This window comes from Salmo salar, chromosome ssa18, assembly GCF_905237065.1.
Source record: "Salmo salar chromosome ssa18, Ssal_v3.1, whole genome shotgun sequence".
NCBI lineage: Eukaryota > Metazoa > Chordata > Actinopteri > Salmoniformes > Salmonidae > Salmo > Salmo salar.
The window spans coordinates 38627633-38651225 of NC_059459.1; the positions used below are offsets into that span (position 1 = coordinate 38627633).

Consider the following 23593-nt stretch of genomic DNA (forward strand, 5'->3'; position numbering starts at 1 on the left):
CCCCAGACTCTTATGTGTGTGGGATTCCCACTTTTATGTATGTTCTCTGTGTGACGTGTCTCACCTACTGGGATTATTTCCAGGTGCTAGATGTTAGAGTAGGACAGGGTTTTACCATTAAATGCCCAGTATTTTCCCTGTGTCTGTGTACAGGTTGGCATGCTCTGGGAGGATGAGAGTGGGGACGGTGTGGCCTGATCCTAATTCCATTGAACAAGTTGGTGAGTCTAAAAATAAAGCGGTCCATAAAGAAGCAGGCCGTATCCTCTGGAACACGGCTCAAATGGCAGCAGATCTGCCAACAAAGCAATGAAGCAATGTTAATTTACCTTAGAGATTGCTGTGGAAGCTGAATGTATTTCTGACGCTGAACATGGCCATATTGGGCTCCTAACTCATCTGTTGCTTTGGTATACTTCCTGTAACTCTGCCATCGACTGTATGGGATGAAATTGGAGTGTCAACCACAGCTCAGCAGTTGGGGTTTGATACTTTGACATTTCTATGTCAGAGGGTCACATTCCAAAACGACTTTAGGCTGCATGTAATTCTGACACCCAGTTTTGGAACATGGCCATTGGCTGGAGAAGTTCACCGACAGGGGGGTAATCATTTGGACTACTTCTTGTAACATATTGTATGTTTGCCTACAGGTCTGTAAAACTTGCTAGAAAAACACAACAGCTATTTGATCCATGTGTTTTTCCTTGTAAATGTCTGAGATGAATATTACATTCAGCCCTCCACTGACTTCACACTGCATGCTGAAAAGACCTCATAACCTGTAATGTGGACCACAGAGAGATCCGGTACAGAACAGCACATTATTTACACCTTATTGGTCGACCACGAGGTCCTCACATTGCTGACATTGGCCACCATAATAGATCGACAGTGAGATAATTGAGATCTGAATAAGAGCTGAAGGAATCGAATCCAGCTTGGTTGTTTTGTGGATCCATGCCACAGCATGTGACATGTCATATCCAGATATAGATTTTGACTGGCTGTGACATTTTAATGGATTGAACCATGTTAAAAGTGCCAAGCCTCTTGGGTGTCTCTGTTGTCTCAGGCTCCTGCCTGTGGTGATTAAACTACTTTGCGAGCATAGCCTAAGTCGTTGAAAGCACCATTAAAATGTCTTGGATCAAGAGTTACTGTCCGATACTCCCAAGGTCCTGCCAAAATATGTTAAATATGTACAATGACAGTTTTATAAAGACAGTTTACTCAACGGTTTGATGGCATCTGGTTGTTAACAGTGTGTCAGAAGCCAGAAACTCCTGTTCTGGACAGCCCATCCGCATGGTGTGCAGGCTCTTATTCCACACCAGCACTATGTCCCTCGGATACAAAAACACAGGTCCAATATCATGCCAGATCTTTGCACATTAAAATAATTTGAATGTCATAAACTCTTAGTCTGCATGGTGTTGATGTTCTCTCCACCCACAAACACGCCAAGTAAATATATTCTGTCTAATAACAGTGGCATCGGTGCCAGATTTAGGAAATGTTGGCAGAGTGAAGTGAAGACGAGAGCACAGTCCAAGGAATTAAAAGGCCTTGATGGTCAATCCAGATGGTCAGTTCCCTGCTCAACTAGTGCATCCAGCAGCTCCCCCTTATGGGGCTTCTTGTACTGATGTGCTGGGTGGACACTGCTCACAGAACAAACAGGAGGTATTCAGGTGAAATGTTCTGAACATTGCTGATAGAAATGTATTGAATAGAGCTGACATGATTCTCTATTCTACCTGACAGACAGTCATATCTGTTCTTCACAATACATTTCTGTCTGAACGTTATGTACAGATTCACCCTATTGAATGTTAATTTAGCTGGAACCATATTAGACACAAAAAACATTAAAACAACTATTAAATGCAGAGGTTTTGAAACACAAACGATTTGATAGAGATTGAAGAATGTGAAATGCCTGTCCATAAAGAAGACCTTGATCAAATACAGTATGTTGTGAAATTGTTAGATATTACTTGCTACACTGTCGGAACTAGAAGCACAAGCATTTCGCTACACCAGCAACAACATCTGCTAAACACGTGAACAGTATGTGACCAATGCAATGTGATTTGATTTGTTCAAGCTGTCTTTTAGAAAGATATGAAAACTGTAATGTAAAGGATGAATTAAAATGTAATGGAAATGGAAAGGAATCTGTTATTTTATTGTAACTATCCCCTATTCATTTTAAAGCAGTTTTATATAAGCCAGCTGCTAAACGGTTTACCTCAGAGTGTAATAAAAGTTTGAGGCAGCTACATGGCTGTCAGAAATATGAGTGGATAAGATGATTGAAATACTGTACTGATGTTATGTAAACCTTAAGAATCCTCCTGGACCGTTTTAGACAACTGAAATGTGAGACTGTTAAAAGCTCCTGCAGCATCTTCAATAAATCAAACTGTAGACAAATAACTACACAGTTGATTTAACACTTTTATGAGCTGTAATTGAAAGCTTAAATGGTTCCGTTGTGGCTTTTAAATCATTTTATTTAACTAGGCAAGTCAGTTAAGAACAAATTCTTATTTACAATGACAGCTTAGGAACAGTGGGTTAACTGCCTTGTTCAGGGGCAGAATGACAGATTTTTACCTTGTCAGCTCGGGGATTCAATCTAGCAACCGTTGAGTTACTAGTCCAACACTCTAACCACTAGGCTACCTGCCACCACAACTTTTAAATATGTTTTTAATATGATAGATCACAAGTATGAGGTGACTGAGGATATATATTATTAAGTTGTTGATAAAGATGAATGTAACTAAAATTGATTTAAATAAGGTGAGATTATTCTGAAATGTTTTTAGTGGTAATGGGTGAACAGGAACTACATTACAGTATTTGAGGGGCAATGGTAGAAACATTGAAGTCAATCTGATAACTCAAACTTTTGATACTGTCATAATTATTAGTAATGACATCTCTTATTAATGTTAACTCAATTCAATTTAGAGACAAATATTACATATAAAAGTCATGTAATGAGAGAGTGGTTCTCCTGCAAGTTGGTGGCGCTAGTGAGACACAGAAATACAGAGGTCTCATCCAATCTATTTCCTTTACCAGAGCGGTCCATAATTAACTTTTGCTTGGTTGACAGTTTCAACCAGATATAAGCAGGCTGAGACCCCAGCATCCATAAGTCAGATACCTTCCTTCTCTGTGGTAAGACTCTCCACCTCCTCATATGTTTACATTTGTGTCATCTTAGCGCTCAGCATGTGAGGCAGTAGCTAACTGCGCTGTTTCAGTTGACTTCTGCAGTTAGTTATTTACATTATTTCTGCATTGTCAGATTTTACAATATGCAATCAACTGACTTTCATTTTACTTTAAATGTGTTTTACTTGAAACCTGTAGCTTTTATTTACAGGCCAAAGTGGTGCTCCTGTTTGTAAATTGAGGGGTTGGTCTATAATGTAACTGTGTTTTCAGGGGTATTTATTTGAATTCTTGACAGAATGTGTAGTTAAGTGAGTTGTCAACAGGAAAATGAAAGTTACCAGTTGCACCTGTAGTTGAATTGTTCAAGGCTGTCATGATTGTGTTGAATTATACCATTCTAAATGTTTTCTACCTCTTCGGGGGTTAAATTATATGGCTTTAGACTTGTGCGTATTCACAACACCCTAATTTTTCCCAGGGTCCTCCAAGAAGTACAAATTCATCTGTAGGAGGGGAAAAAGAAGGTGAGACATAGTTTGAGTCTTCATAAGAAAAGTGACAAATGTTCTGTGAGAGATGCCCCTCACAAGTCTGTTGACTGTGGAGGAAGCACCACAGAGTCAATCATGTTTCTTGTTTCGTCTCTTTCCTAGTGATCCGTCACCATGAGTACGGACGCGGAGATGCAAATCTACGGCAAGGCTGCCATATACCTCCGTAAGCCTGAGAAGGAGAGGATGGAGGCACAAACTGCACCCTTTGATTCAAAGAACGCCTGCTATGTCGCAGACACCAAGGAGCTTTACCTTAAGGGTTTGGTCACTGCAAGGGCTGAAGGAAAGTGTACTGTGACAGTCACGCATCCGGACGGCACTAAGGAGGTAAGCCTGATTTGAAATGCATTCAAATTACTCTGTCTTGAAATTAACATCAGAATGATCAAAACATGCCAATAGACAAAATGAAATCAGTAACAACAGCAGAATATAACCTTCAAACACATACATTTTATCGCTGCTGTTTAACAATAGCATGGCATTTTCTATATTGACTAGTTAAGAATCACCATGTATATGTCGGTGGTTGATAACAAAGTAGTTGGGTAAGATGGGGGGTATGGAGTTAGAACAGTTATTTTTTTAAAGATTGAACTTGTATTTAATGAGCAGACAGAATTCAGTCCTGTCCAGTTTGATCTGTGTATAATCTATATTTCTGACTGTTTCAGGCAGGAAAAGAGTTCAAAGAAGCAGATGTCTACCAGATGAACCCCCCTAAGTACGACAAGATTGAGGACATGGCCATGATGACCTACCTGAATGAAGCATCTGTGTTGTATAACCTCAAAGAGCGTTATGCAGCATGGATGATCTATGTAAGATAACTGTATAAACATACACACACGTACAAGAACATGAGATACACACATACAGTACTACACATAAAGTAATGGTAGAAACCAAAACATACCAATACAGTAGACCTACATTACTATACCATAGTACACCCACATCCTCACATAAATCCAGGTAAACGTCAATCTGATTTTTCTAATCCCCTAATTTAATTTATTCTCTTTCATCCAGACCTACTCTGGGCTGTTCTGTGCCACGGTGAACCCCTACAAGTGGCTTCCTGTGTACGACATGGAGGTTGTTAACGCCTACAGAGGGAAGAAGAGAATGGAGGCTCCACCCCATATCTTCTCCGTCTCTGACAACGCCTTTCAGTTCATGCAGATTGGTATGAGATCTAATGGATGGATGGATGGATGGATGGATGGATGGATGGGTGGGTGGATGGGTGGGTGGATGGATGGGTGGGTGGATGGATGGGTGGATGGATGGGTGGATGGGTGGATGGATGGATGGATGGATGGATGGATGGATGGATGGATGGATGGATGGGTGGATGGGGTGATGGATGGATGGATGGATGGGTGGGTGGATGGATGGGTGGGTGGATGGGTGGGTGGATGGATGGATGGGTGGGTGGATGGGTGGATGGATGGGTGGGTGGATGGATGGGATGGGTGGGTGGATGGGTGGATGGGTGGATGGGTGGGTGGGTGGGTGGATGGATGGATGGATGGATGGATGGATGGGTGGATGGGTGGGTGGGTGGGTGGGTGGGTGGGTGGATGGATGGATGGGTGGGCGGATGGATGGATGGATGGGTGGATGGGTGGGTGGATGGATGGATGGAAGTTAAAATATGCTTTAGAGAGGTATCTACTGTTTTCTAGTCTATGTTAGTACAGTTTGCTGGTAATATGATAATCAATATGTTGTTTTGTTACAGACCAGGAGAACCAGTCCGTCCTGATTACGTAAGTTGTTTACTAAAATCTCACTTGAGAAAATGTTTCTACTGTAATATCTTGTGTCGCTTGGGAGTGATGAAAATACATGACATTATGAATGGATTAGGCTATGCATAGGAATGAGTCAATGAGTGGGATATTTGTTAACGATTTACTTATGAAAGAAAACAGGTCAACAGTGTATTTTTAAATATTATTTCTTAGTGACAGCCAATCTGACATTCAAACATGTTACTAAAACCCCTGTTTCTCTGTCATATTAACCAGTGGAGAATCCGGTGCAGGAAAGACTGTCAACACCAAGCGTGTCATCCAGTACTTTGCCACCATTGCAGTGTCTGGTGCCAAGAAGGAAGCAGAGCCAGGCAAAATGCAGGTAGGTTGTACCTTTCTAACACATTGCAGTTTGGTGGGCTGTGATCAAGCAATCGAGAATAACTAAATTTACCACTTTACCAGTTTCTGAGCAACTTGTGTTTGTCTCAATCAGGGGTCTCTTGAGGATCAGATCATTGCTGCTAACCCTCTGCTGGAGGCTTACGGTAATGCCAAGACAGTGAGGAACGACAACTCGTCTCGCTTTGTAAGTATGAAGGGCACACTGGGAAAGTTACCTTATATTGGACAAATGTACTTCAGTATTTCCCTTTTGTTATATCAATAGATGTCCAACAAACGGTAACATTTAAAGGGGTCTATCAAAGTAAAATGTTAGATGTATTTAGTGAACCTCTTTCTAACCCCATGCTCTATTTTAGGGTAAATTCATCAGGATTCACTTCCAAGGTAGCAAACTGGCTAAAGCTGACATTGAGACCTGTGAGTTGATTTTCATTGTTTCTCAATTCTTTACTAAATTCACACAGATTTTTGGGGGAGATAATATTTATCTCATGTTCTTTCTGTCTCTCTCTCTCTCTCTCTCTCTCTCTGTCAATGTCTCTCTCTTTCTCTCTCAGACCTGCTAGAGAAGTCCAGAGTGTCCTTCCAGCTTCCCGATGAGAGAGGCTACCACATCTTCTTCCAGATGATGACCAATCACAAACCTGAGATTGTTGGTAAGGCAAAGTAGAGTTACAGGATCAATTATTCCCACCCCCATCTGTGGAATTCATTGTATTAATACTATTACAATGAGTACATCCAACGTAACAAGGCATCTAGACATGGGTCAGGTCTTTGGGAAAGATGTATCAAGTAATGCACTGTGATAAGTGTTGTGAATGTATCTTTCAAGGATTTGATGTAATCTATCATACGACATCCAGTGGCCCTTTGGGGTATTTCAGATGATCCCAGGGGTCTGTAATTATCTCTGACCCTCTGTGTGACATTATCACATGTCAAATATATTAAATAACGTAATACTATGATTTAAAATAGAAAATAGAATGACGAAGGTGTTAAACATCCTAGATATAAACCATCAACTTAATGAATACCATTGGTGTTTAATATGAGGGTTTCAGCATGAAATATCATTTATCTATTGAGTAAAGGAGAGAGAGATACTGTAAAGGTAGGACAGAAGAAATCTAACAGATTTATCTGAGAAGACATTCTCTGTTGTCCATAGAAATGTCACTCATCACCACCAACCCCTACGACTTCCCCATGTGCAGCCAGGGTCAGATCACAGTGGCCAGCATCAACGACAAGGAAGAGCTGGATGCCACAGACGTGAGTAAAACAAAGGGTTAATCATATTTTATATATGGAATGGGTATGACCACCATACACACTGAATGCACTGTTCAATCCCAACTTGGTGGCAGCAGGGAATTTTCATGTATTTTGTTTTGTTTGATTCTAAATTCCTTGAGTTAGTTAGGCATGTGCCTCAAGGAACTCTTCATACCTTCACACTTCACCTTGAGGCACGTACTGTACATGTAAGACATCCACAAGAGAGTGCCACTAAGTCCCTGTGGAACTGTGTAAAATGTATTTTGTGCTGTCGTCAACTAGTGTTGGCCAAGTGTAATCACGTGGATCTGAGAAGCCAGTCAAATACATCCATCCCATGTGTTCTGGTGAGAGAACAGAACTGTAGTATAATGAATGTGAGCAAACTACCGTTCAGTTCATCACCGATGTACTTCCTGTCTAATGCCAGGATGCCATTACAATCCTGGGCTTCACTAATGATGAGAAGGTTAGCATCTACAAGCTGACAGGAGCTGTACTGCACCATGGCAACCTGAAATTCAAGCAGAAGCAGCGTGAGGAGCAGGCTGAGCCAGACGGCACAGAGGGTGAGTCCCAAACATAGATATACATTATATAGAGCATTATAACCATTCCCAGTCCCACTCATAGATATACAATATGTAGAGCATATAACCTTTCCCAGTCCCACACATAGATATACAATATGTAGAGTATTATAACCATTCCCAGGCCCACTCATAGATATAGAATATGTAAAGCATTAGTCCCATTCCCAGTCCCAAACATAGAAAAACAAAATTTAGACGGCCAGAGCCTCATCAAAGTATGGCAGGAGATCGTTTCAGTGAGCAGGCCTTTCTAAACAACCTGGCCCGGGTATCCTGGAAGGATATTGACCTCATCCCGTCAGTAGAGGATGCCTGGTTGCTCTTTAAAAGTGCTTTCCTCACCATCTTAAATAAGCATGCCCCATTCACAAAATGTAGAACTAAGAACAGATATAGCCCTTGGTTCACCCCAGACTTGACTGCCCTTGACCAGCACAAAAACATCCTGTGGCGTTCTGCATTAGCATCAAATAGCCCCCGCGATATGCAACTTTTCAGGGAAGTCAGGAACCAATATACACAGTCAGTTAGGAAAGCTAAGGCTAGCTATTTCAAACAAAAATGTGCATCCTGTAGCACTAATTCCAAAAAGTTATTGGACACTGTAAAGGCCTTGGAGAATAAGAGCACCTCCTCCCTGGTGCCCACTGTCACCACCGATAAATCTACGATAAACGATAATTTCAATAAGCATTTTTCTACGGCTGGCCATGCTTTCCATCTGGCTACCCCTACCCCGAGCAACAGCTCTGCACCCCCTGCAGCAACTTGCCCAACCCCTAAAACTAAATGCATGCTCTTCAACCGATTGCTGCCCGCACCCGCCTGCCCGACTAGCATCATTACTCTGGACGGTTCTGTGTGGACAACTACAAATAACTAGGTGTCTGGCTAGACTGTAAACTCTCCTTCCAGACTCACATTAAGCATCTCCAATACAAAATTAAATCTAGAATCGGCTTCCTATTTCGCAACAAAGCCTCCTTCACTCATGCTGCCAAACATACCCTCGTAAAACTGATTATCCTACCAATCCTTGACTTCGGAGATGTCATTTACAAAATAGCCTCCAACACTCTACTCAGCAAACTGGATGTAGTCTATCACAGTGTTATCCGTTTTGTCACCAAAGCCCCTTATACTACCCACCACCACGACCTGTATGCTCTTGTTGGCTGGCCCTCGCTACATATTCGTCGCCAAACCCACTGGCTCCAGGTCATCTATAAGTCTTTGCTAGGTAAAGACCCGCCTTATCTCAGCTCACTGGTCACCATAGCAACACCCACCCGTAGCACGCGCTCCAGCAGGTATACTTCACTGGTCACCCCCAAAGCCAATTCCTCCTTTTGCCGCCTTTCCTTCCAGTTCTCTGCTGCCAATGACTGGAACGAATTGCAAAAATCACTGAAGCTGGAGACTCTTATCTCCATCTCTAACTTTAAGCATCAGCTGTCAGAGCAGCTTAACGATCACTGTACCTGTATACAGCCAATCTGTAAATAGCACACCCAACTACCTCATCCCCATATTGTTATTTATCTTCTTGCTCCTTTGCACCCCAGTATCTGTACTTGATTTAAACTGATGAAAGTGGGTTAAAATCAAAACCTAACCCACAAAAACTTGGCCAAACCCTTTTGTCAGTGTGACATCAGAATCAAGTGATCTTGTGTTTCTGAGTCTGTTGTTGTTGGTTTTCTCTCCAGTGGCTGATAAAATCGGCTACCTGCTGGGCCTGAACTCAGCTGAGATGCTGAAGGCTCTGTGCTACCCCAGAGTAAAGGTCGGCAACGAGTATGTGACCAAGGGACAGACTGTACCTCAGGTACGATGGCCAAACACGGCATCTACCATTTCCTGAGCGCCATAAATCTTTTGGTGATTGATGAGTGCATTGCTTGTTTTGAATAGTGATGTTGTTTTCTCCAAGCTCTTTTCACCTTATCACTAGACATGGTCAATATCTCATGTATTCATTTGAGGTAATATCATTGCAGGTTAATAACTCAGTCTCGGCTCTGGCCAAGTCCATCTATGAGAGGATGTTCTTGTGGATGGTCATCCGTATCAACGAGATGTTGGACACCAAGAATCCAAGGCAGTTCTATATCGGTGTGCTCGACATTGCCGGGTTTGAGATCTTTGATGTGAGTCTGAGACCAGAACAAGACAATTAGTTGTGATTGAGAGGGATTACAGCCTTGTATGATGATAAAATGATCCCTTCTGAAATTCCATCAACAGTACAACAGCATGGAGCAGCTGTGCATCAACTTCACCAATGAGAAACTGCAACAGTTTTTCAACCACACCATGTTCGTCCTGGAACAAGAGGAGTACAAGAAGGAGGGAATTGTCTGGGCCTTCATTGACTTCGGCATGGACTTGGCTGCCTGCATTGAGCTTATTGAGAAGGTAAACTGTCTGTCAGGATTATAATGGACCTCAACAGCAAAGCTCAAATGGAGTGGTGTGAGATATTATCACATGGTACAACGTATCTGACTGTTGAGAACTCAAAATGTTTCCTATTATGAGCCCCTAAATGAAGATACTCTGATAATAGCATGTTTGCTAAAAGAATAAATGTGATCCTAAATGTAAATATCACTAATTTGATGTACATCTCTTTTCGTAAAGCCATTGGGCATCTTCTCCATCCTTGAAGAGGAGTGCATGTTCCCTAAGGCTTCAGACACTTCCTTCAAGAACAAGCTGTATGACCAGCATCTTGGCAAAAACAAGGCGTTTGAGAAGCCCAAGCCTGCCAAAGGCAAGGCAGAGGCTCACTTCTCCCTGGTTCACTACGCCGGCACTGTGGACTACAACATCACTGGCTGGCTGGAGAAGAACAAGGACCCTCTGAACGACTCAGTTCTTCAGCTGTACGGGAAGTCCTCAGTCAAACTGATGGCTACCCTGTATGTCGCTGCCCCACCTGAAGGTAAGACTAGCAGCACATCAAAAGATTTCATGAAGAACTAGTTACAACTCAGTCCCATTTTCTTTAAAGGGTCAGTCTGCAGTTGCTACATCCATTTGTGGACTTATTAAGATATGTACCCATTCATTCTTGAAGGAAATAACTTTCTTGAAGAACATCAGCTTAGTTCAGCCGTTGTACCCCATTAGAACCCAAAATATGAGCTTGTTTTACTCCAATGTTTGTAAACAAAGTAAAGGGAAACAAGATGGTCAGTTCTTTAATTCATGGCTCTGTCAATGAATTTGAGTGGTTACATTTCTCCAGACCATCTCCCAGTTTTTATTGAAACAGGGGCAGGGAGAATGCTTTGTTATTGTTTCAACTGCTGATTGCTGCTTTAGAGTCTTTAAGTGTATCATGATTTCTCTGGGTAATTTACTGGATAATTTACTCATACAATAGCTGTTATTTTACACAATCTCATTGGCAGCATTTGCATTAAGATACGTGTGAAGTTAACCTGAGATTCTCTCATTTATATTGAACTTTTCTCCATTACAACAGATACAACCAAGAAAGGAGGCAAGAAGAAGGGTGGTTCCATGCAGACTGTGTCCTCCCAGTTCAGGGTGAGCTTTTAAAATGTGGATATTCAGTCCTTCAAAAGGTGTATTGATTATCAGAAATTATTTCTGAGAACATGGTTTGTAACCCTCTTACAGGAGAACTTGGGCAAGCTGATGACCAACTTGAGGAGCACTCATCCTCACTTTGTGCGCTGCCTGATCCCCAACGAGTCAAAGACTCCAGGTACAATCGATGTTGAGTTAAATATGACATCTTGTCAGTACCTTATCAGTAACATTAACAAACCAGTCTTTAACCTGTATATGAGTATTAAAAGAGACTTGGTTTGTGTTTCCAGGTCTGATGGAGAACTTCCTGGTTATCCACCAGCTCAGGTGTAATGGTGTTCTGGAGGGTATCAGGATCTGCAGGAAGGGCTTCCCCAGCAGAATCATCTATGCTGACTTCAAGCAGAGGTACACACACACACACACACACACACACACACACACACACACACACACACACACACACACACACACACACACACACACACACACACACACACACACACACACACACAGATAAAAACTTGACATATGTTAAACATTTCTCCTGATTCAGGTACAAAGTACTGAATGCCAGTGTCATCCCCGAGGGCCAGTTCATGGACAACAAGAAGGCTTCTGAGAAGCTGCTTGGGTCCATTGATGTGAATCACGAGGACTACAAGTTTGGACACACCAAGGTCAGTCAAATACCCCCCAGCAAAGCTAACAACAAAACACAACTTCAATGATAATGTAAACTCTAACCATTCAATGTCTCTCCAGTTGATCTATTTTTATTATTCCTTAAAAATGTAAAAAAAAAATATTGTACTCAATTATCTTGTGCTTTATGTCAGAATGGTATCTCTGCAGTTATCTATGTCAGTGTACATTATTAATCTACAACTATACAATAACTTACAACTCATAAACAACCTATCCCATGGTTTGTTTGTAAGCATTACAATGTTTATGTTGTTCAAATCAATCTAGTGGTTTGGTTCCTCTCTTTTGATTCACCCTTTCTATCTGTTACCACCTGACTGGTTCCATAATTGACCATGTCAACCTGTGTCAGGTGTTCTTCAAAGCCGGTCTGCTGGGTGTCCTGGAGGAGATGAGAGATGAGAAGCTGGCCTCTCTGGTCGGCATGGTCCAGGCTCTCAGCCGTGGATTCCTCATGAGGAGAGAGTTCACCAAGATGATGGAGAGGAGGTGAGGAAGAGTAGACATCTTGACAAACATTTCTGTCAACCACCTGTATGTAATGTATAATGATTACATAGTGAATATGCTGTGAGTTGTTCAGGATGAGAAAGTACATGTTATAATATTCTATTAAAGCAGCAGTTTGGGATTTAGCAAGCTGTTCAATTGTTATTTAAATAAGTGATATTTATCCATTAACTCTGGAATAATATGAAATGCCTCATGATCTTAACATTACCTGTCAGTTCTTTCATCTACAGCGCTGTATATAAGTTTAAGAGGGATTACATTTCCCTAGCCCCATTCCTCAGCTGTATTCAAAAAGTGGTGGGGTCCCCGTTTTGTTATTCTTCGAATCGCAGAATATAGCTTTAAAGACGTCATCCAGTGATTTTATTTTTTACTTTTCCAGTTAAGGAATGCTGGGAATGCCTTACTCCTTGAAGTTTGTGTCTAAAAACACTATTTTCCTCAAAACATATATTTTTACCCTTTAGTGTTTGTACTTCACTGTATTTATACTTGGGATATCGTTTTCCACAGGAAAAGTAAAAAAACAACACTGGAGGAGATCTTTAAGCATGTCACTCACCATGTCACTCACCATGTCACTCACCATGTCACTCTATCCTTTCTGTGGACCAGAGATTCCATCTTCTCCATCCAGTACAACATCCGTTCATTCATGAATGTGAAAACCTGGCCATGGATGAAGTTGTACTTCAAGATCAAGCCCCTGCTGCAGAGCGCTGAGACTGAGAAGGAGCTGGCCAACATGAAGGAGAACTATGAGAAGATGACGTCGGACCTGGCCAAGGCTCTGGCCAAGAAGAAGGAGTTGGAGGAGAAGATGGTGGCCATGGTGCAGGAGAAGAATGACCTGGCGCTTCAAGTCGCATCTGTGAGTGAGCAACAGGCCTCATCAGAGCACATTTAGACACACAAGTACACAGACACAATCGCACACACATCTGCACATAGGAACACACGCACACTGTGGCTAACTCAAGAAATTGCCCATGGTATATATTTATATCTCATACATTTAAATTGATTTGCTCTGACCTGTTTGACTAAATCAAGTCTTTATTTTGATACACAAAGTGAGGCTACAGATTTTTTCTCCTGTTCTGAAACCAGGATTCAGAGAATCTGAACGATGCTGAGGAAAGGTGTGAGGGGCTCATCAAGAGCAAGATCCAGCTGGAGGCCAAACTCAAAGAGACGACTGAGAGGCTGGAGGATGAGGAGGAGATGAATGCTGAGTTGACTGCCAAGAAGAGGAAGCTGGAGGATGAGTGCTCTGAGTTGAAGAAGGACATTGATGACCTGGAGCTCACCTTGGCCAAAGTGGAGAAGGAGAAGCACGCCACTGAAAACAAGGTTTAGTAGACTGTCCAACCAAACAATAATCCAAAGAATAATCAACTCAAAACATGGCTCAACAGGATTGGAATTCAAGGCTTTTTGTGTGTGCAGGAAAAAAGAAAGAAAAAAAGTGGAATTTCAGTTGTGGTGTACTCCCCACAATCATTTCATGTTCTGCTCCCCCCTCGTTTATGATTTCCATTCAGTACACTGGTATGGAGTACAGTGCCATCTAGTGTTGAATCTATAGTACAGAACTTGTTGACACATTATAAATTTAACTAATTCTCCCATTTTGTTGTGGCCGTTTTCAGGTTAAAAACCTGACAGAGGAGATGGCGTCTATGGATGAGAGTGTTGCCAAGCTGACCAAGGAGAAGAAAGCCCTCCAAGAGGCCCACCAGCAGACACTGGATGACCTGCAGGCAGAGGAGGACAAAGTCAACACTCTGACCAAGGCCAAGACCAAGCTGGAACAGCAAGTGGACGACGTGGGTGGAGTTTTACATTTTGGACATGATAGAATGTAAGATGATATTATCTACAGTTGTTTAGATTTTACCAATATATATGTGTTTTTTTCTTGTAGCTTGAGGGTTCTCTGGAGCAAGAGAAGAAGCTCCGTATGGACCTTGAGAGAGCCAAGAGAAAGCTGGAAGGAGATCTGAAACTGGCCCAGGAGTCCATAATGGACCTGGAGAATGACAAGCAGCAGTCTGATGAGAAAATCAAGAAGTAAGCACAAATAAATTACTACAGTATTCCCTGCCATCTTGATCAACATAATGGTTCTTCTTGGCTCATTCTTATAATTATGAATTACACTTTGTATATGATTCTTATAAGCAAAGTGAATGGTAATGTAGGCTCCCTTTACACTGTCTAACCAAAACAAACTTTGCAATCAACGTGTTTGTGTTTTTTAGGAAGGAGTTTGAAACCACCCAGCTCCTCAGCAAGATAGAGGATGAGCAGTCTCTGGGAGCTCAGCTGCAGAAGAAGATCAAGGAACTGCAGGTACAGTATAGGAAAATAACTGACACATTCTTCTGGTAGCACACATTCTTACTGGTGGATTCCGATGGCTCAGTAAGATGGAAGATGGTGCTTCTTGCTGCTGCTTCTTTCTTTGTAAAGATGTTGCTTCTTACCGTTGTTAGTTTGGTTCCTGCATGGGACACTGTCTAATGAATATAGTAAATATGTTAGTGTAACTGGCAAAGTATTAACACATTTATACTAAATATACAGTACGTACTATTATTATGTAGTTAGGTTCAATTGTTTCAACTGTATTGTAGTGTTCATTCCCCCTGTTCCTACTCCCTGTTCTAGGCCCGTATTGAGGAGCTGGAGGAGGAAATTGAGGCAGAGCGTGCTGCCAGGGCTAAGGTTGAGAAGCAGAGGGCCGATCTCTCCAGGGAACTTGAGGAGATCAGCGAGAGACTGGAGGAGGCCGGAGGCGCCACTGCTGCTCAGATTGAGATGAACAAGAAGCGCGAGGCTGAGTTCCAGAAGCTGCGTCGTGATCTTGAAGAGTCCACCCTGCAGCATGAGGCCACAGCCGCTGCTCTGCGCAAGAAGCAGGCCGACAGTGTGGCTGAGCTCGGGGAGCAGATCGACAACCTGCAGCGCGTCAAACAGAAGCTGGAGAAGGAGAAGAGTGAGTACAAGATGGAGATTGATGACCTCTCCAGCAACATGGAGGCTGTCGCCAAGGCTAAGGTGAGCAGTGATGTTTTGGTCAAGAAGTGATGAGGAGGGTCAACTACATTACCATTCAATAAACTGAAGTTGACAGTCCCATATGTTTCACTAACAGGGCAATCTGGAGAAGATGTGCCGTACTCTTGAGGACCAGCTGAGTGAGATCAAGATTAAGAATGATGAGAATGCTCGCCAGGTCAACGACATCAGCGCACAGAGGGCCAGACTCCTGACAGAAAATGGTACCATCAACAATGAACAACAAACCAATATAGTTCACCTCAGTAGTACACACTAACATGTTGAGGGCTGTAAATTCAGTCTACATAGTTTCTGCCCTATGATTCCTCAAAATACAATTTCAATCTAGAAAGAATGACTCATTAACTCATTAAGAGGTCACTCTTTCCCTGCAGGTGAGTTTGGCCGCCAGCTGGAGGAGAAGGAAGCCCTGGTGTCTCAGCTGACCAGAGGCAAACAGGCCTTCACCCAGCAGGTGGAGGAGCTGAAGAGACAGATTGAGGAGGAGGTCAAGGTAAGGGACCCAAAATGGAAACCACCTACCACAGTTTAGAGCTTTATCTTCACATAGACTGTTTCTACGCCACCCTCAGAGACTTCTCTCCCTCTCTAATCTCTCTTTGTCTTTCTTTCTTTCTCTCTCACAGGCTAAAAACGCACTGGCCCATGGTGTCCAGTCTGCCCGCCATGACTGTGACCTCCTGAGAGAGCAGTTTGAAGAGGAGCAGGAGGCCAAGGCAGAGCTGCAACGCGGCATGTCCAAGGCCAACAGTGAGGTGGCTCAGTGGAGGACTAAGTATGAAACTGATGCCATCCAACGCACAGAGGAGCTGGAGGAGGCCAAGTGAGTTGCACACAATAAAAAAACTCAAATAAACGGTGTGGATGGTGAGGGTGGTAGTGGGATCTGAGAAAATGTTACTTCAATATGTAATGCAACATTTGCTCCACAACAAATTACTCACCATAACACCACCCTCTGATTTTCAACAGGAAGAAGCTGGCCCAGCGTCTGCAGGAGGCTGAGGAGACCATTGAGGCGACCAACTCAAAGTGTGCCTCCCTGGAGAAGACCAAGCAGAGACTGCAGGGAGAGGTGGAGGACCTCATGATTGACGTTGAGAGAGCCAACGCCATGGCCGCCAACCTTGACAAGAAGCAGAGAAACTTTGACAAGGTGAACATTTATAAACCTCACTCTAGGGTGATATTTGCTGTCTGCTATTTTATCAGTTGTAGTATAATTGTAGCATATTTCTGATTCAAAACTCTCTATCAATGAGTTGTAATGAAAGTCCCATGGATTTCCCCAGGTTCTGGCAGAGTGGAAGCAGAAGTATGAGGAGGGCCAGGCTGAGCTGGAAGGAGCTCAGAAGGAGGCTCGCTCAATGAGCACTGAACTCTTCAAGATGAAGAACTCCTACGAGGAGGCTCTGGATCATCTGGAGACTCTGAAGAGAGAGAACAAGAACTTGCAACGTGAGCATTTGACAGCAGTTATTTTTGCCTGATGTTTGACCAGTGTTTGAAAATGGAATCAACTGAAATCATCAACATTATGTCAAAATTACTATTACACAATCTCAGAATGTTCATGTGAAGTTTAAAATATATTGTTTTGGAACTTGTAATTGGTATTCCTTTGAACAAACCAATGATGTGGAGGGCAATTAGATTAGCAAGACAGTATGAAGTGCTGTTCATTAATGAACTGTTATTATGATTCATTATAAACTTTATTGAATTGGTGATATCCACTGAAAATCTCCCAAGTCTAAACAGCTCCTGTGTTTGTGTGTGCAGAGGAGATCTCTGACCTGACTGAGCAGATTGGAGAGACTGGCAAGAGCATCCATGAGCTGGAGAAGGCCAAGAAAACCGTGGAGACAGAGAAGTCTGAGATCCAGACCGCTCTGGAGGAGGCTGAGGTACAAACTACAGCTGTTTGATAGGGAAAGCAGTGTTACACTTGCCAATGCCAACTACAATCCAATGCTTCCTGTATTGGTGTATATTGTCGTCATTTACACAGTATATTATTCCTTGTGTAATACACATCCAAATGTATTGAGCACAATTCGCTTGACTGCTTCTCTTTGTCCAGGGCACACTGGAACACGAGGAATCCAAGATTCTGCGTGTGCAGCTGGAGCTGAACCAGATAAAGGGTGAGGTGGACAGGAAGCTGGCTGAGAAGGATGAGGAGATGGAGCAGATCAAGAGGAACAGCCAGAGGGTGGTTGACTCCATGCAGAGCACCCTGGACTCTGAGGTCAGGAGCAGGAATGACGCCCTGAGGGTGAAGAAGAAGATGGAGGGAGACCTGAATGAGATGGAGATCCAGCTGAGCCATGCCAACAGGCAGGCCGCTGAGGCCCAGAAACAGCTGAGGAACGTCCAGGGACAGCTCAAGGTAAAGGGACTTTGACATCAGGCTCAAAAACCTGAACATGGGGAGGGATTTGTTTTGTGAATCAGTAGAAAAGAATATAACAGTGGAATGTAATAGAGTGGACTAATATACTGTACACTCTTAGAAGTAAAGGTGCCTGGAAGAACCTTTTGGGTTGCTGCATCGGCAGAACTTTTCCAGTTGAAAAAGGTTCTTAGAGGAACCCCTCTGAAACGGATCTTTGAGAAACCTCTGTGTAAAGCTTCAAACTGTTATCTTTTTTGTGATGGGGGGTTAAATGTTGAACCTTTTCAATAATATATTGTAGAGGTGTCATTCTATCAGATTGGAGACGTGGCTTATTGGCAGAGGTGGGACCAAGTCATTGTTTTACAAGTCACATGTAAGTCTCAAGTCTTAGCACTCAAGTCCCAATTCAAGTCCCAAGTCAAGACAGGCAAGTCTCAAGTCAAGTCTCAAGTCCTAAACTTTGAGTTTCGAGTCCTAAACAAGTCATAATGTGCTCTTCACCAAATGTAATAACATTTCATATTTTTAACAAGAGTTAATAGTTAGTATTTTACATTTACGGAAATCATGAATGCTTTTAAAATATATATATTTATTACTTTCCAAATAATCTTTATATTTCCATGGAAAGGCTAACGTATGTCAATTGTTTAAGGAACAGCAGTAACATCAGGCAGGATTTAGGCTACCAACTGCCTAGCCAGTTGTAGCTCAATCTTCAGTGCAATGTTCACGTGCCCACACTCACTGACTGTGTGGAGGCTCATTGATTTAACGTTACGTTAGCCTACATGCTACACTAGCAAAGATATAAATTATATAGCTGTTGGCTATATTAGCCACGACTTATCGTTCTTTGTGCAGCTTCAAATGTCGAGCAAAGTTGGAAGGTGTTGCGCCTCCGTCTGTAATTTTCTTCCCACATGTTTTGTATGTTGCTATCTGTTTTTTGTTGATACCGAAAATAATAATTTGGGGTATCATCTTTCCAAGGGCTCCATCTGAATTCACCTGCCGACGTTCCTCTGCACTGCCAAGTGCAACTTTTTCCTCAGCTGGCACAATTTGATTGGCTGCTGTCCGATTCAAACTGTAATCCATTAAATGAAGAGTTGATGCGCTGCACACTTTTTCCTAATAGCATAATTTTTCATATTTGGGCTTGGGGAGGGTATCAAGTCAGGTCGAGTCATAAGGCTCAAGTCCAAGTTAAGTCACGAGTCATTGGTGTTAAAGTCAAAGTCGAGTCTGCTTATTGGAGGGTTATTTTTTGTCATGCATTAGCATAAATGTCATTCCTGTTCATCATGTTAAGTTTGTATACTGCAAATTGAAATGTTCCTTCAGTATTTAATATATTCAATATTTCCTTCAATATTTAATTTTTTAATTGCTGATTACATACAATAAGAACGTATATTCCAACTTTGGGATTTGCTTTTATAGGAATTGATACACCTCCACTGGCCTCATTGACGCAACAGAGCTATTAGTGCTCAACCTTAACATGTGATGACAATACAACAGAACAGATGAACAGGAATTAAATTTACTCTAACGTCGGCCCAAAAAAATCTATCTTAAAGCCGTGCCCCTACTAAGCCATGCCTCCACTCCAGGGATCCTCCATGAACCCGTTGCTACATTGAACCATTAAAGGTTTATCCAAGAACCCCTCAACTAACCAAATGTGAAAATATGAACCATTGATTAGCAATGGTTCCTTGAGGAACTCTAGGGGTTCCTTGAGGATCTCCAGGGTTCCTTGAGTCACCACTAATTCTAAGAGTGTAGAAAGGTAGGGATATTAGGACAATTTTTACTCATGATCATTTCTCTCACTGATTGCATCGCCCTACTTCCACAATTCCTAATTCATTGTGAACCCCAGGATGCCCAATTGCACCTTGATGATGCCGTCCGCGCCGCAGAGGATATGAAGGAGCAGGCAGCCATGGTGGAGCGCAGAAACGGTCTGATGGTGGCTGAAATCGAGGAGCTGAGAGTTGCTCTGGAGCAGACAGAGAGAGGCCGCAAAGTTGCTGAGACTGAGCTGGTGGACGCCAGCGAGCGCGTCGGACTGCTGCACTCCCAGGTATGGGTCAAAAGCCATTTCTAATGAAACTCAACCAAGCAAACCGTTTATACACATAGAATTCAACAGTGCTTGCTTTTAGATTTTCATAATTTTAGCCTTGTAAGTTCTCTTGAGAGTCAAACAAATCGCCTCGTTTCCTCCTTCAGAACACCAGCCTTGCGAACACCAAGAAGAAGCTGGAGACTGACCTGGTTCAGGTGCAGGGAGAGGTGGACGACATTGTCCAGGAGGCCAGGAACGCAGAGGAGAAGGCCAAGAAAGCCATCACTGATGTGAGTCCTTGAATTACATAAACTAGATTTGTCCCCAAGGGCCAGTGGAAGCTGAGCTGTTTTAACCACACCAAAGATCTCAACGGAGCTTTATGATTGGTGCCAGTTGGTGCATAAATTAAACTAACTACCATTCCAGGCGGCCATGATGGCTGAGGAGCTGAAGAAGGAGCAGGACACCAGCTCTCACCTGGAGAGGATGAAGAAGAACCTGGAGGTCACAGTCAAGGACCTGCAGCACCGCCTGGATGAGGCTGAGAATCTGGCCATGAAGGGAGGCAAGAAGCAGCTCCAGAAACTGGAGTCCAGGGTGAGTTAACAGTAGGGTGGATTGAAAAACAGATTGCTGGAAATGTATTTGATCATATAAAAATAAGGTATGTTGGGGGAAAATATCTCACTTGAGGAAAATTTATATTTTCTCACACACAAAAAAGCTACATTTGGTAAGATTTGAAATTGGCATACTGGGTATTTTGTAGGAAAATACATGTTTAATAAGTGCCCCCTGAAGATTACTGTGTTTAAATACATTTTAGAAGTTTTATTATTACATTTTTGAGTAATTAACTCTTAAAAGCTAAAGTCTAGGTATTTCAGCAGAAAGGTATGAGAATGTCAGAGGTTCACCTAGGGGTCATGATAGGGGCTGTCCCAAATGTTTGATGTATTATAATAATTGATTATGCTTATGTTGTACTAATAGAAGTGGAGGGGTTATAAGACCCCTCCCTCCTTACATTTATAGGGTCCTAGACTACAGATTAACAATATATATACATTGAGGTTTAAAATTGTTCCACAGTACTTTTCTAGTCTCTGCCTCTTATAAAGAAACTGTCTGAGAAATGTGTGAGTTCAGGGAGTCTGTGAGAAGAGCCTAAAAGATAAAAGAGATGCAGAGACACATAACTCCCCAGGGAGTGTAAGAGATAAGAGACTTGTCAAACATTCCACTATAAATCAAAATGGGGTGTGGACATTTACTGCTAAGCTTTTAGATAACACTGAAACTCTATGTTTGTGTAGCTCTGAATGCATGGGCTTGGTCTCATGAATAGAAGGTAATGACATAGGCAGTGACATCACTAAGGCTGGACTTCGGGTTTTATAAAATAACTTGGACCCTTGACTATTTTGCAGAACTTACTCGGAAACATGCATGCTATGTTCCTCAACTTCTGTCTGCAATTGCATTAATAAAGGTTTTAGAATGATTTAATTAAAGATATTGTCATAATGCTAATTTCACCAATGAGCCAATGATTGACAAGGAACAAGGAAATGAACCCCAACAAGAACCAGGGGATTATCATGTGATAACTCCTGACTAAGAGATGTTCTTAGGCCCGAGGTGAAGTCAAGGCAGTGACAGCCAGGGAAAGTGCTGAAAAGCAAAATGGTGACATAAAGTGGTTTCTGTTATTGGCAGAGGGCTTTTTACCCAGGGGGAGTTATATACCCTACACTGGGCTATTGTGTAATGATGAGTTCTTTTCATTATAGACCCCTTTAATTAAAATCGTAAAAGTACATAGGAGCAGACAAAACTTCTTGACTAGTAGAATAATATATTTCTGTTTTACAAAGATTTGTTACGTCTGATTTCATCACCACACATAAACGCCTACGTTTATTTCTTCCACAAAGGTGCGTGAGCTCGAGACTGAGGTGGAGGCCGAGCAGAGAAGAGGTGTAGACGCGGTCAAGGGAGTCCGCAAGTATGAGCGCAGAGTCAAGGAGCTCACTTACCAGGTAAGAAAAAGTGCATTCTTTACACACTAAAGCACACTGGTTTGTGTGTTAAACTATGGACTATTGATTCTTTTAACTTCTCCCACAGACTGAGGAGGATAAGAAGAACGTTGGCAGACTTCAGGACCTGGTAGATAAGCTGCAGATGAAAGTGAAGGCCTACAAGAGGCAGGCTGAGGAAGCGGTGAGTCACAGACTTAGTCAAAACCTCAAAGCTTACATTCCCTAGTAGACGTTACAAAACTTCTAGACAGTTTATTTAAGTGTTGCTACTGCACAACAATCAACATTAACTCAGTTGATAGTGCAAGTAATTTCTGAAGAAACACAGTGACTCCTCTTCCTATGTGTAACAATTTAAAGTACAGTAGAGAGTGTTGAATATTATTTAGCTTTGTGCCGGGGGCTCGTCTGGTGGTAGTGCTGACTCTCCTGGATCACAGGGCCCTGGAAGCAGCAGGTCGCTCCTCTGTTCCACTACTCAAGTTCTCTGATATATCATCTATCTCCCTATATATACACTGTACAATGCTATCCTAAATCTTTTTAAAATACCTTTAAAGAAATGATATGAATTTTTTTTTAAATGACATGAAGCTTAAAACTTTGAATACTGATGTTATGCTCTCCTCTCTTTTCCTCACCCAGGAGGAAGCATCCAACCAGCACATGTCTAAGTTCCGTAAAGTTCAGAATGAGCTGGAGGAGGCTGAGGAGCGTGCTGACATCGCTGAGACTCAGGTCAACAAGCTCAGAGCCAAGAGCCGTGACTCTGGAAAGGTACAGAACTGCTGCTAAACCTACACCTGACTTCACAGTAGACAATCCTGACATTTTACACTCACTCAAATGTATTTAAGATTTCTGAGAAACACATTTCAGGACAGGGTAAATAAAATAAATAACTTATACAAATTTAGTTGGTACAAGCTGAGCACTGAGTCTTAAATACTTGATCCATTCTGTTATTTCAAAGTGTTGATATATTTATCATGTTCATTATTAATACTGATCCATTCTGTTATGTCTTTCTTCTTACAGGGAAAAGAAGCTGCTGAATAAACAAGACCAAAGTCTTATCAACTTCCTGTGTTTCATAAAATATGATTTTCATGGTGAAATGTTGATCATTGATTAAAAACATGTTGGCCAACATACACTTCCTTTGTGACTGTGGGCTTTTTACTCAGAAAACAGCTTTTCTTACCATAAAAATATTGTACTTTAACTAAAGGAGCAATCTGGGATTCAAACCACAACAAAATGGTCAATCTAACAAAGCGGTCACTTGTTTTGGTTAAGAGCTGAGGGTTGAGGCTAGAGAAATGTAACCACTTTCAAATTCCTGAACAGAGCTATGGATGCAAGGACTGATAATAGATTACATCAAAAATGATA

General features: G+C 42.1%; 1 protein-coding gene across 1 annotated transcript; it reads left to right on the forward strand.

The window, feature by feature from the left end:
* The first annotated feature begins 3139 nt into the window (after window positions 1-3139).
* Window positions 3140-23354, forward strand: LOC106595486 (myosin heavy chain, fast skeletal muscle). Its single transcript, XM_045701101.1, has 41 exons — window positions 3140-3195; window positions 3674-3719; window positions 3849-4076; window positions 4424-4570; window positions 4782-4938; window positions 5497-5524; window positions 5786-5894; window positions 6009-6101; window positions 6277-6337; window positions 6478-6576; window positions 7095-7198; window positions 7635-7773; window positions 9507-9625; window positions 9798-9947; window positions 10045-10215; window positions 10441-10744; window positions 11291-11355; window positions 11449-11536; window positions 11652-11769; window positions 11918-12041; window positions 12422-12558; window positions 13198-13453; window positions 13693-13935; window positions 14235-14411; window positions 14510-14655; window positions 14847-14937; window positions 15256-15645; window positions 15743-15869; window positions 16044-16162; window positions 16296-16492; window positions 16642-16825; window positions 16962-17127; window positions 17452-17576; window positions 17753-18061; window positions 19962-20165; window positions 20315-20440; window positions 20580-20750; window positions 22091-22195; window positions 22284-22379; window positions 22844-22975; window positions 23237-23354. Exons 3-41 carry the CDS (start codon window positions 3861-3863, stop codon window positions 23255-23257), a joined length of 5814 nt encoding a protein of 1937 aa, XP_045557057.1. The 5' UTR covers window positions 3140-3195; window positions 3674-3719; window positions 3849-3860; the 3' UTR covers window positions 23258-23354.
* The last annotated feature ends 239 nt before the right edge of the window (window positions 23355-23593 follow it).

Bases quoted from the DNA above. Each gene is read 5' to 3' on its own strand.
- LOC106595486 (XM_045701101.1), top strand. From the start codon at position 3,861: ATGAGTACGGACGCGGAGATGCAAATCTACGGCAAGGCTGCCATATAC. The intron at 4,571-4,781 runs GTAAGATAACTG...TCTTTCATCCAG, and splicing joins ATGCAGCATGGATGATCTAT to ACCTACTCTGGGCTGTTCTG. The intron at 17,128-17,451 runs GTGAGCATTTGA...TTGTGTGTGCAG, and splicing joins AGAGAACAAGAACTTGCAAC to AGGAGATCTCTGACCTGACT.